The sequence below is a fragment of the Hesperophylax consimilis genome, chromosome 9 (assembly GCF_061612785.1).
Source record: "Hesperophylax consimilis isolate HC1 chromosome 9, BYU_Hcon_1.0, whole genome shotgun sequence".
NCBI classification, from domain to species: Eukaryota; Metazoa; Arthropoda; class Insecta; order Trichoptera; family Limnephilidae; genus Hesperophylax; species Hesperophylax consimilis.
This window is the reverse complement of record NC_142844.1, coordinates 511281-524639: the sequence shown is the minus strand read 5'-3', so window position 1 is coordinate 524639 and position 13359 is coordinate 511281. Positions and strand designations below refer to the sequence as shown.

The following is a 13359-nucleotide window of genomic DNA, read 5'->3' as shown; positions in this document are numbered from 1 at the left end:
TGTATGGCGCCATTTTGTCACCCCCTTAACCACAGACAACCACAGATAAAACGGTCGTTTGGTCCAGACAGGTAAATATATCGTGGACCATAAATAAATCTCAAGGCCATTTAAAAAAAAGTGTAACCATAAACAATATAACTACACCCAGCGAACATCGTTCATTCAATAGCCCACAAAAATTATATTTTAAAAATAAAAATATTGGAATGCAGGAAAAGGAAAATAAAAAAAAACCCACAGCTATGCACACATAAAAATACTTTTTATTTTCAAAAAGACAATGGACAGTAATACAAAACAGGGTCAGTACAACCGATGTATTGAGCATTGATTTATCATTGAAGTAGAAGATAAAACTAATATATCTAAACAAAACATGAAACAGAACAAGACACAGAAAAATAAAAAGTAACGGTCTCAACTAGGAATCGAACCCAGTCTTACTGCAACAACTTAATAGGATTTAATTTGACCTTGCACAAAAATACAAGAATATATACACAAAATACATATTCAACAAATTTAAGTGTTCATTATTATTGCCACAGCACTAGAAGTTATTCAAATTCTCCTGCAAGGGTTTCATATAATTTCTACAGCTCTGTCGTCAGCAAACATCATGGAAAATGCTGGTTAAATCTGAATACTTACATGATGCAATTCTGGAGAGGTTTAAATGACCTTGTATGATGTAATCGTGGCTTTTTTTAACAGTTTTAGCATCCTAATACGTGGTATTGTATCGCGTCGGAATACGGATAGGTCTGAAAAGGAAAATTAATTAAATTATTAGCCAATGAAGTACATTCAGGAATCAGGAACATTGTATCAAAGAACGAGAGGTTAGTACCTGTATTTTACAACGAGTTCGGGTCCTTCTTTCAATTGGTGGAGATAGACCGGATAACACACTTTAACACAACACGGCATTAATTTATCACCTTGAAGAATTCTAGCACGTAACATTATTTTTAGATGGGTGAAAAAAAATTCAAAATATTTACGTAAAAACATCAACTGACTTTTCAACTTACGAAATGGCGTCTTGGAAATTACCGTTAATTTTTATCGGAGCATAAAGCATGCTTAGCTTCTCTTTCTGTTACACAAGTCGCTATGGTAGAGAGCGAGAGATCAAACTACAATTTTTGCTCTAAGCCAATGAGATCTGAGCTTTCAGCCACAACAGCTTTGTCTATAAGAATTTGGGTATTGAATAACTCCTCCCATCAGGGTTACAAGGTCATGCGGGAGTTATACGCCCCGAACCACTCTTGCCATAACTCTTCCCCTATTTGCTTCTAGCAAAATAAACCACCCACTCATATGTTTGTTGTGAATCATTGCAAGTATGAAAATATTGGTGTTGCCAATTTATTACAAATGAAGTACTTACCCACCAAAGTGTTGCCACACCAAAGTACCATATTTTGTCTGTGAGCCGCCATTCATTTCTTAAAAAGAATTCAAGTTTTGATTTTGTCGCGATCTCGTCGCCTTCATAATTCAAATTTTGACTGCGTTTGTCCCTTTTCATCAGCAGTTTCCCTCGTCTCCTTGCTCGATAATAACTTAGTAATCGACGAGACAGCATTACTTTATTAATTTATTTACATTTTTTTACTTTCCAGCGTTTTTTAAAGTAAGTACATAAAAAAACATAGATTTATATCTCAATAAACTATATTTATTCGGACTATTTTTGATTGAAACTTATAGATTTGGAATGTCATTCACTACCCTCCTTTTCACTACCTTCCGTACCCTCCAAGCATAAATAAACCAATCACCCTCCAAGTTTTGGTCGGATGTGAGTGGTTTATTTATGACCGGATGGTAATGAAGTTGGCTAGTATGATTATGAAGGTTCCATGATAACTCAACGCAGTGACAATTCAACACACCTTTAAAAAGTGATATAAAGTCATTAGAAATGATGAAAAAAAAAATTAAACCTAACCTAACCTACTTTAGGCGATGCACTACGTAGTATTTCAAAATTATGTGTTTTTGGTTTGAAAATTTGGTCGCCTAGAAATGTTTCAGATGTTTTAATGAAATACTGCAAGTAGGATACATCTTGGCCTTTGAAATAATCGAGTATTTTTTAGATTAGTCTTTTTATAAGCCCAGAAAAAATAATGTATAAGGCCTATGAAAACTGCTTTAAAGTTTAAAATCTCCTACTTACGAACCCATTTTCGGTTATGATTTTATTGTATAATGTGGCAATTATTTATTATAAAAATATTAAGTTGTATATTGTTAGCAGCGCATTCAAATACTGCCGCCACAGTGTTTAGTTCACCAATTGGCCGCCAGAGGCGCCACTCTCATCACTGTCAGCCAATCAGGCATCTACACTTAGCGAGTGGTTCACAGTATGACCGGCAGAGGCGCTGCTGGTTGAAGGCGGGAGCGACTCCACGAGCCACCTAGCGGCCACCCGCGGGACGAGCAAGGATTGCAAGCGGCTGAGACCGGGAACTGCGCAATGCGCGATATAACCTTATTAAATATTGGATGTTATTATTGTAATAGACCGTGAAGACAATATAATATTTCATCATAACCATTTACTTAGCGTTTTATTATTGCTAACAATATATTGATAGCGGCTCGATTTAAAATATTACACTACATAGTTGATCGCCTTAACCCAGTTAATAAAGTTTTTGTTTCATCACTTTCCATGACTTTATATAACTTCTTAAAGATGTGATGAATTATCATTGTGATGATTTATCCGGTCACCGATTATGAAATATTCATGGATGCTAGTGAAAATGTTCAAGATTCTTAAACATTCGGAGACTAAGGATCTATTGTTACTGGCCAGTTGCTTCACAAAACTGAAATAATAACGGAACATGGGTAGAACCTACCCAGAACGTGAAAATCAACTTTGTAATTTGATGAATTGTTCAAATTCTGTGAAACAACCCCTCCTAATGAAATATAAGAAAAATAGAATTGAAATCATAGACGTAAAGCATCGTTTGACTTGAGGTGGTGAGCCGGTTATTAAAGAAATAAATTAAGGAAAACCCATTGTAGTGAAAAATTTGTGTGAAAATTAGTAGTGACTAAAATCATTTTATTAAATTTTTTATTTTTTTGTCAAGCTATAATTCATAAATGCAAATAATACTAGTACGACCAGTGATGCCATTTTCCAAAATGAAAAACCATGTTTCAGGGGTAAAAAAAAACAACCCTTTCAGGAGGATAAAAAACCATGTTTACATAAGTTTATCTAATTTAAATAAGGAAGCAATGCTACATAAAAATGATCTATAATGATTTATTAAAACAATAATTCTTCTTTGAAAAATAATGTTTTTGTGGAGGAAAGTGGTAGTTCTTCCATGCACAATTCTAATAATTAACAGTTACAATTACTTGATAATATACATACCATAAATATTCATTTCTTAATACAGTGATACCTCGACATACGAATTTAATTTCCGCAACCTTGCTCGTATCTTGAATTACTCGTATATCGATGCAGATTTCCCCATACAAAACAATTAGACTACCATTAATCCGTTCCGACCCCCAAAATGTCACCCCAGTTATTTTTGTTACGTGGTTTTGAATAATAAAAACGTATTTATAAATGATAAATATTTATTGTACAAAAACAAAAAAAAGAGAATGTAAATAAATAAATTAGATATCCTTACTGGTCTTTGCCTTTTTCGGTACATTTTTCTCGCTTTCACCTGTAGGCCGTTTAGAAAATAACAAGTTTGTTTCTTCCTCCCTCTCAGAATGTTCCGGAAATGAGTTAGGCAAGTGTCATTAAAAAGATCAGATGCACAACCTGTTGCAACTTTTTCTGGGTGTTTTACCGGCCGACCTGCTAAACCGAACTCGTATCTCGAAATTCGCTCGTAACTCAAAGTAAAAAGTCACTCGCTCGCCGGCTCGTATCTCGAAAAACTCGTATGTTTGGGCACTCGTATGTCAAGGTACCACTGTACATGTTATATATTGACAAAGTTAATAATTAGATGAAGAGACACTGTGAACAAATACTGAAGTTCAAGAACTACATTGCTGAATTTTTTTTTCTATTGATTTTCATAGACTTGCTGTGAAACATGAAACCGCTGACTCTTACACAACCAGTTAGCCCAGAAGTTGGGCTGCCCGACAGAAATTGTGTATCGCCTCCTGTCCACATGGTGGGTTTCACCAGTGGTCATATACGACCGCCGGCGGTAGCGAACGCATGACACCTTTAGATTTCCCCAAAAGCAAAAGCATCATGCTGATAGCTGAAGTGTCAGTTATTATTATTAATAATTCACAAAAAAAATCTGGTTTAGGTATCATTTGCTTAAGTTGGGGTTTTAATTTGTTGATCGCCGTGCGCCAGCTGATTCTGTTTTTGTAATAACTTACTTGTTTTTTTGCAAATTGATGTTTTTGTAAATTATACCATCTTACTAGATAATGTGTTTGTATAATATTTGGATGATTTGTATAGCGCCGTTTTTGTGCAAAATCACCTCAGCGGTCCACTCCGCATCGAAGGGGTTCCCTCCCAGACTGTGGGCCCTGTTAACCTTGGACCTATATTTATAAATTACCTAATTAAAGTTAGTTGTATATTTATAAAAATAATATATCATTATGTACTATTCATAAGTAGTTTCCACAGAATAGCTAGTTATATTCAGAGAAATGATTTTTTAATAGTATCCAAGGATACGCCGGCGAACTAGAGGTTAAATCACTTACAAAAAGAAAAATAACTTTTGTATGTACTATGTTCATATCAATGGCAGAAAGGCTAATTGACGTAACCGACATTTTTTGGGTTTTCACTTTCTGATGCAACTTTACTTAAAAAAACTGCGTCGATCGGAATACTCGAGGTTTATATATGATGAATTTTAGTAGACGGACTTGTTCCAGAGCATTCCAAATTGTCTTGGCTCAGTGGACTGATGAGTGTTGCCAAGTCAAAAACTAGAAAATTGATTTATACTAAGCCTCCACACGGTTGGTTTTGACCAGCTATACTAGGTCTAATATGTAGAACGGATGATCTAGCGATCAGGAAAGTGCCTCCACGCGGCTCTTTTACCTAGTTATACATAGTATGTATGTTATACCTTAGAAATAATATGGAATGTTTGATCGATTATTTCAGAACATTGTATTTAGCCCGCGATTGTAAACCTTATTTTATTCCACCATTCAAAATCGAAACAATCCTTGAAATGGCTTTAGCCTTGTTTGGTGACCAGATTTGAAAAGCCTGGGGAATCCCAACTTCCTTCAGCCTCACAACATACCCTAATTACACTTCAATACTCTTGACATGACCCAACTTAACCAATTGATTCACTTGGTCATGCCTTCTGTCTTCTTTGGACTTACCCAACTCCTTCCATTAACTTTGGCGTCATAATATGATAATATTCTCTTGAAATCCTTTTCCTTCCATGAGCTCCATGTGTCCAAGCATGTTTAGTGTCCAGCAGGTATAAGGATAAAGGTGTTCTGGATAAAGGAAATAAAGTCGAGGTAAATAAACAATTGATATAATTTCAGAATAATATTATATACATGTGGCAAATACATCTATTAAGTACACATTTATACATGGATTTACATTCCCTCACACCGCCGGCCCAAAGGACATCTCCCAACTCTGTGTACCGCACTGTATGTATATTACACTGTGTACCGCACTGTATATTACACTGCGTACCGCATTGTATATTACACTACGTACACGTACAGATGTGAGTGCAAAAAGACATTCATTATTTGAAAGTGCACTACAATATTAATGAATTACTTCCATATTTTAGTATATAATATTGTTTGTGCATAGAATACCGAACCAATAAGGTTGCATTAAAATTACCAAAGTCATTAAGTCTCTTGTCCGGAAAACCATGCCAAGATGATGTAATTGTAAAGCCCATTGCGTAAGATATATTTTACAAAAGTCGGCTATGGTTGCTACTAATAACTTTTATAATCTTCTAGGATATTAATTACAAAAAATTGTGTACACATATGTAAATCATGAACAATAATAATTTATTATTTTGGGTATAGAAAATAGACACAAAGATTAAAACAATACCGTCACATGCCGGTATAGAGAATCTAATTGTGTGGAAACAATAAGTAAAAACAAATGACTCCTTTCTCAAACAGAAGGACATTGAATGTTTCAGTCAGATATAATATTACAATTTTTAATACTGTATATAAAATAAACCGTTAAGGGTAAACGTAACATACGTTAAAATCAACGCGTTCAAAAATATCACTAATTTAATTATTTTATGAAAGTACGCTTTTTGCAAGTTATGCTTTAAAATATTAAGACGAACTATTTGTTTGCGCCTGTACATACGCAATACGAATAGGAATAAATAGTTTTGTTTGTATAAAATCTCAATAATTTCAAGAAAGTCATACAAATACAATATTAAATACATTGTACTTGTATTGTACTGACAAAACTATTTACTCGCCATTCATATATCCTATATACATGAGTAAACAAATAATTCATCTTAATATTTTAAAGCAAAGCTTGCAAAAGCATTTATTCCTAAAACAATTAAATTAGCGCCATCAATGAACTAGCAGACAATGAATTCATTTAAGTATACCCTTAGTAACATTTTAATTATGTTGAAATAGTCGAGATTGTATTAAAAATATTTGTGTTGATAATTAACAGTAGTGATAGTTGGTATAGTTTTAATGATGGCAATTGGAGAATAATAAGGTGGGCAGGCAGTGGCAGCGGCAGTGGCTATATTGAGTGAGCGATAGAAGCCACGAGATCGGTCACGTAAATTACAAGGAGAATTAGAGCTACGGGGTATGGACGCGATCACACACAACATGAACGTGTTCATCGTCTCCTAAAGCTAGAACTAGAGTTGTGAGGCGGAAGCCAACCGGTGCGCAATCCTTATTCTATTAAGTACAATATCTCTATCATATTCTTAGTCTAAACTTTTATAACAAAAAATAAAATAGACGTTTATGAAGAAGTCAACAATATATATTTTTACAGATACATATTTACAAATGATAGACGGGGGAGGCTCACAGCCCTGGGCTGGTCAGGACCGGGGGCGCATTCCAGCGGGAGTGGATGCGGACGTGTGAGGGAAGATAGAGGCGCGAGATGCTCTCACGCCGGTGAGTATTAGCAGTGTGGGAGGTCATTCAACTTGTAATACATATTAGGTACTACATGTTAGAGGGAAGTGTGCGTGCGTTGAGTTTAAGTACGCGCGTGGCGTGAGACCTTTGCAGAACAATTTAAGTACATATTGCGATTAAGTTATTATGAAAAAGAATGAATACATAATTATCATTACACACTAAGTTACGACATTACTTTCTACTCACAAATGAATACTTAGCAAGTAGAGTATAGTATAACAACACAAGATATGTCTCATCTTCTAACAGCGGGGAATAAGAAGGCAAAGGTTACAACTGAACTTTCTAATATTTTATGAATTGTAGAAATTCACATGCTAAATTAAAAAATAATATTAATACTGCATTATAATTAGTTGATTTGTAAGGTGTTAAGTAAGGGGCCAGTTGTTGAAACTCAACAAGTCTTCTTAAAATACATTGATCAATTAAAAAAAACATACAAAAGGAATGGTTTTTGGAAATATAACTATTCGTGAGGGGGAAGTTGGACAAGGAGCATCCCGACAGTCATAAAACTATTTCTTAAATTAAATCATATTACTACAGTTTTTTTTCACTTTCCAAACGTTCCAATATGGGTGAACCATTTAAAAATATATCACATATTTACGAATACTAAATAAAATCCAACAGATACCCGTTTGGTTTTTTATCCAATACATTCATTACTTTAATCGTTTTCCTTGTGTTCTTAACTCGTACGATTTGGGGCGTGAAAAGACATAGCTTTAGTAAAACGCAAACTGTGGGCCCGTACAGGGGGTGCTACTACTGCAGCGTGCGAAGCTCTAGCGCGGGGAGAGGGGGCAACATCAGGGGGGCTCAGATGGCTCGCTGCAGAAAGGGGTTGGTGGCGCGCGGGGGAGCGGCCCACTCCGCATCAAAGGGGTCCCCCCCCAGACTACGGGCCCTGTTAACCAGGGGGGGTGCACGGGCCAGGGGCAGGGGGAGAGGAAGGGGCGACTGAACGGTTTGAGGCGATGGTCCCGTGATGCGGCCCAGCCATTGGTCCGGTGCGGGCAGCTCTTGCGCCGGAGACACGGCCAGCAGAGACGGGCCGGGGGGACTGTCAGGGGGCCCCTCTGACAGCAGCTGCAGATCACGTGACAACTGCTGACACATGGCGGCTACTTGCATCTCGGGTTCCAGGGCGGGGGCCTCCAGAGAGGGCAGGGGGGGCAGAGTGGGGCCGCTGCGCAAACGCTCTAAGTTACTCGGAAGATCACTGATTCGCAGTGACATTTGTCGTTTGAACGGAGAGCTGAAAAATACAACATTTTAATTATATTCAGATATGTATTTCAAAATGAAGTTTATTTTGAACTATCAAGGCTGGCGAACAAAGGAATCAATGGGGCAAACAATTATTAAAGAAGAATTACATCATGTAAATGTAAGCATTATTCGTGAAGGATGTTGCTTGAAATAAGTAACATGTAACATATAATTATCATTTAAATAGAGATGGTTGAAATGCGACGGCACTCATAGATCATGGTACATTGTGCCATTTGCCGTGTTATCTTTGACAGTAGCCCATAAATAAGTTTTTCTTTAATAAAAACTGAAAAATGAATCTATCATACTTGTTATTAAGGTGAGAGAATCCGCGGAAGGAGCCCTGGCGCTCCAGCATGTGGGGCGCAGCGTGGGGGCGCTCGATGGCGAAGGGGTTGGGCGCCGCCACGGGGATGGGGCCGGGTGGCGGCAGCGAGGGCGCCACCGTCTCGTTGAACAGCCCCACGCCACCGCCGGTGCTCTTGAAGGAACCATCCCCACCTCCCTTTACTCCTCCTAAAAATAAAACATTAACTTTAACCACAATCTGACTCGTAACGCAAAACAATTTTTCCCTTAACCACTCGCTTGCACCACGTTTTACGAAAAGTATTCAGGATTGCTCAGGAATAAACAAAGTCAACGCCTTACCAAGAAATTACCATAACTACATTAATTTCTATGAAAGCGCACAAGATAACAATTGTTTGTCATAGACAAATAAATGGACAACATGACATTTTTTTCTTTCTTTAATATTTGAAAAACATAAAGGGTTTTTTTTTAACAAATTTGGATGTGTAAACAATAATTATCAAATAAATTATTAAATCATACATAATTTAATTTGAATATAAGTATGGTAGTAATATATTTATTTTTGTCATACACCAATATTTTTTTTTTTTTAATTTTTAAAAGTAAGACAAACATTCCCAGGTTACGAATAACCCAACAATGTTTGAAAATCTCCTACTACCACCACAGAAAGCCGAAAATGTTGCTTGTGTTGTGATGGAGGACTTAGCCAGCCGAGGAATCGAACACGCGACGCTCGGTTGAGACCCAAGCGCTATGCCCACTCAACCACTGACCGGTCGAATATATTATAATACGGAATATATTACGGAGAAGTTTACAATTTTACTATTTTGTGACATGTGTCAAAAGATAGTAGCTAAACTGTCTGTAAGTGACGTTAAAAAGGTCAATGCAAAATCATTAAGCAGGTGAGTCACTCTATTGATTGACGAGTTCTGATAGGCAGAAGTCCTCATTTTCGGAGTATAAAAGAGTGCATGGGATCTCCAACGAGTATACTTGTTAGGAACATATAAGTTAAAATCTTTCAATATCCCAGATCACTATTGCTGACCACAAATATATATTTCGACGTGTTTCTGAGGTGTTTAAATCGAGCATTTCTGTCAAGAACAAAGATAGATACAGAAATGGATAGTACGTATATTCTCTCATACATAGGTAATGCATAAACCTCTTTTGTACTTTTCTATTTCTAGGGTATGGTTTTGTTCGGAAGGGGCCCAAATAATGGAGCTATATTCTCCGTATTGCGATTCTGTTAGTGAATGATCTCGCATTACGAAGAACAAATTCAAGCATTTGGTTGGCGCAGGAGACAATGCCAGATATGTGGGATTTGAAATGTATGTATGTAGTAGTAATAATGAGTCGTTTATATAATAAAATATAAATGTATCCCTATTGTAGAATAAGAGCAGTCAGTAGGAAATGTTTGTGAGACGAGAGTATAGAACAATGTTAAAAAAGTAACCATCTGGAATCTAAATCTATTTATCTTGAAAAGTACTTCAAATTTTTACTCTTCTACTTAAGGCGATACTCCTCGACAAGGAATATTCAGAAAGTTGTACAAATTATTTTGTGAAGTTCAGGCACATATTATTGTACTAAATGTTTTCTGATCATAATCTAAAGGACTTAATTTGCACATTATACAATATAACCATATCAGAAAAGGGGTTCCGAAGTAGGAGATTGCACTTCAAAGCATTTTTAGGCTAATATAAAGTATTACCAAAAAAATGTTTAAGTATAAAAAGGCCAAAATGTTTTTTTACCGCGCAGTATTTAATGAAGTAGAGAACTTTATTAGCATTTGGTTTGCCATTCTATCGCCAGAGAGCGGAAGCGCTGCTTTTACCACTGGCGGTAAAAAGGAAGACTATAATAAGTTTACTCCAATCCAAACCATCCATATCCCTCCCGAACGCCGGGTACATGATAGTTAATCAATCGAGCGATCGGTTTTGCATATTTACAATATTATTTCATGAATATCATTTCTCAAAATATGAATATGGAAACATGAACTGCTTACTGCAGTTTAAAGCCAATGAACCCACCTAGATTTCACCATCTATCCCAAATTTTCAGGTTCTATTTATTTGGCACATTATGACAAGCAATCGCTTAAAATGTTTTTGCAAACTTGCCATAATATGCCAAAAATCACTCATCAACTTCATCAACTGAATGGTTAAACTTAGTTTATTATGTTCATTCTAAATTTTATCAGAAGGCTTCAACTCACCATTGACATGCAGTATCTTATGATGATGCGAACGGGTGATCTCCGCCGCCACCATGGTGTCTTTGTCCCGCCGCTGCTTGCGCTCGAGACAGGCGGAGAAGGCGCACCCGACCGCGTGGGACAGCCGCTCCCCGGGGTCCCGCGCCGCCAGGAAGCCGTGGCACATCCACCGCCGAGTGGTCCCGTCCCGGCACACGTAGCTGAACCCGCGCTCATGGTTGCGGTCCGGCGCGCAAAACGACACCTTCTCAATGGTCTGGTCCACGATGAGGCCTTTGGTGTCCTCTTCGACGACGCGCAGGCCGTCACCGCTGACGTGCAGCATCGCGCGCACAGCTCTACGGCGAGAGTTGCGCAGGACTTTGAGGGCCTCTTCGCATACCTGCAGGACAAAGTTATTGTTAGATTTTAGTTACTGTAGAATATTGTGATACATAATTCAAAGCTCTATTGGATTCACATTTGGAGAGAAGAAAGGACTTAGTTCAAATTTAAAACAACTCAATTACTGTCAAACTTGTTGTGAAATCAGATATGAGCGCATCAGCAGAATGCTGCCTGCTCATTACATAATAATAATAATATACGATTGTTCCACCCCGGCCAGGAGTACTACTGCCCCGGTGCGACCGATACACTAGGGGCCACTGTTAGGACTTGGAACTAGCACTCTGAAGTTGGAGTTTAATCAGAAAGGGGAATTATGGGATGGATTAAGCATTAGAATTTTCTTTTCATATTTTCGAATGTTGTGACAAAAATAAACACCTCACAAAGAGCCGTTCTAGGATTGCAATTACTGTATCATTAGATGGCGACACTGGTAAAAGTACTACAGCCAGCTTCGATTTGGTGTGAGCCACCAGGAACAGGCAAAACTGGAAAGATATGAGGGCTAAAGCTCACAGTGAAGAGTTGCTGCATTTTACTTGTAAGATGTTGCAATTGAACAAAGTGACGAATGCTGGCAATTTACAAAGTTTTTGTGATGATAATAAGGTAACTTTTAAAAATAACTACAATCATGAATTAATTCCCCAGCGTTGGAAATTCCAACACAGAAAACATGATGAGGAAATATAGTAATCTAAATTGAAAATAAAAACAATAGAACTGGTTTTATGACGCTGTAGAATATACAATTAACAGTGTCAATGTGCACTAGAAGAATAGGTAATTGTCTCTGATCAATGGAATTTAATTGAAAAATCGATAGCTCTTGGCAGTTGAGATTTGTGAATAAAATTTTTAAAATGGAATTTTAAAAATGGTGATGAAACCTATCCACAAAAGTACGGAGGTCTTGGCCACAACATATCAGTGTTCGGGGATTGTCAGTAAAATGCAAGTGAAATCCTTACATAACGAGGGATGAAGCTGGGAAAGATGGTAGAAGCATTTTTTCCACTATTTATTGGAGAGGAATATTCTTTGACAAGTTTTCTGAGTATAGGAGGTACCTATTTATTTATTTAAATAAATAATTCTAAATTTGTTCTACTCAGTTTATAGTTTAATTATTGCATAAAGATATTACTTGGTGTTTATATTGTGGCGTGCACATTAGGAATAGTTGTTGTTTAAATGGTTAATGTGTTATAGGGCCAGTATTTCAGCACATGTACTCAGGATTACTACCAGATAGCAAAGCAAATATCTCTCAAGCTGAGCTTCAAATAATGCCCACAGTGTGTTGTGAACGCTTCACTTAGGAGAACCTGTGCTGAGGTGTTCACGTGTTATAGTTGAAGTGTTAAGTATGAGGGTTGTCCAAGAATTAAAGACCGTTTGTCATTTGCGGTGGTATGGATGAAATATTTCACTAGTTGGCAACACTAGCTTGTAGTGCGTACTTCCCCCTCCACGACGGGCGGTTGCCGGCTCGGTAGTTTATCCAGTCTGGCTGTGGATGCTGTTAGAGAAGGAACTTCCGCTGCCGTCTCCCGCCAACAAGCGAAGAGGGAGGTTGAGCAAGGGCGTTTGTTTGTTGCATGACAACGCCCGCCTCCATACAGCAGCTGTAACCACTCCGCTCCTGCACTCTTTTAAGTAGGAAGTCTTGAACCATCCGACATTTAGCCCTGACCTGGCATCCAGTGATTTTCTCTTCTCTTCTTTCACCTAAAGAACATTTGGTCGGAAAACGCTTCACGACCGACGAGGAAGTTCAGGAAGAGGTGTCGAGCTGGTTGCGGACTATGGTGGGAAATATTTATGACAAAGGGTTGAGGACTTTGTTCCCTACTCAAAAAGTGCGTTGAACTTGCCGGGGATTACTC

The 13359-nt window shown here is 37.6% G+C and overlaps 1 protein-coding gene across 2 annotated transcripts in view; it reads right to left on the bottom strand.

Annotated features, from left to right (window-relative positions):
* Positions 1–5548: 5548 nt before the first annotated feature.
* numb (NUMB endocytic adaptor protein) overlaps positions 5549–13359 on the bottom strand; it is a 72870-nt gene continuing 65059 nt past the window's right edge. For both annotated transcript variants that reach the window (XM_089635507.1, XM_089635506.1), the window contains 3 exons: positions 11081–11462; positions 8814–9021; positions 5549–8488 (listed from right to left, as the gene is read on the bottom strand). In XM_089635507.1, the coding sequence (XP_089491633.1) occupies positions 8050–8488; positions 8814–9021; positions 11081–11462 (1029 nt within the window). In that variant the 3' untranslated portion in view covers positions 5549–8049. The remainder of the gene's footprint in view (positions 8489–8813; positions 9022–11080; positions 11463–13359) is intronic.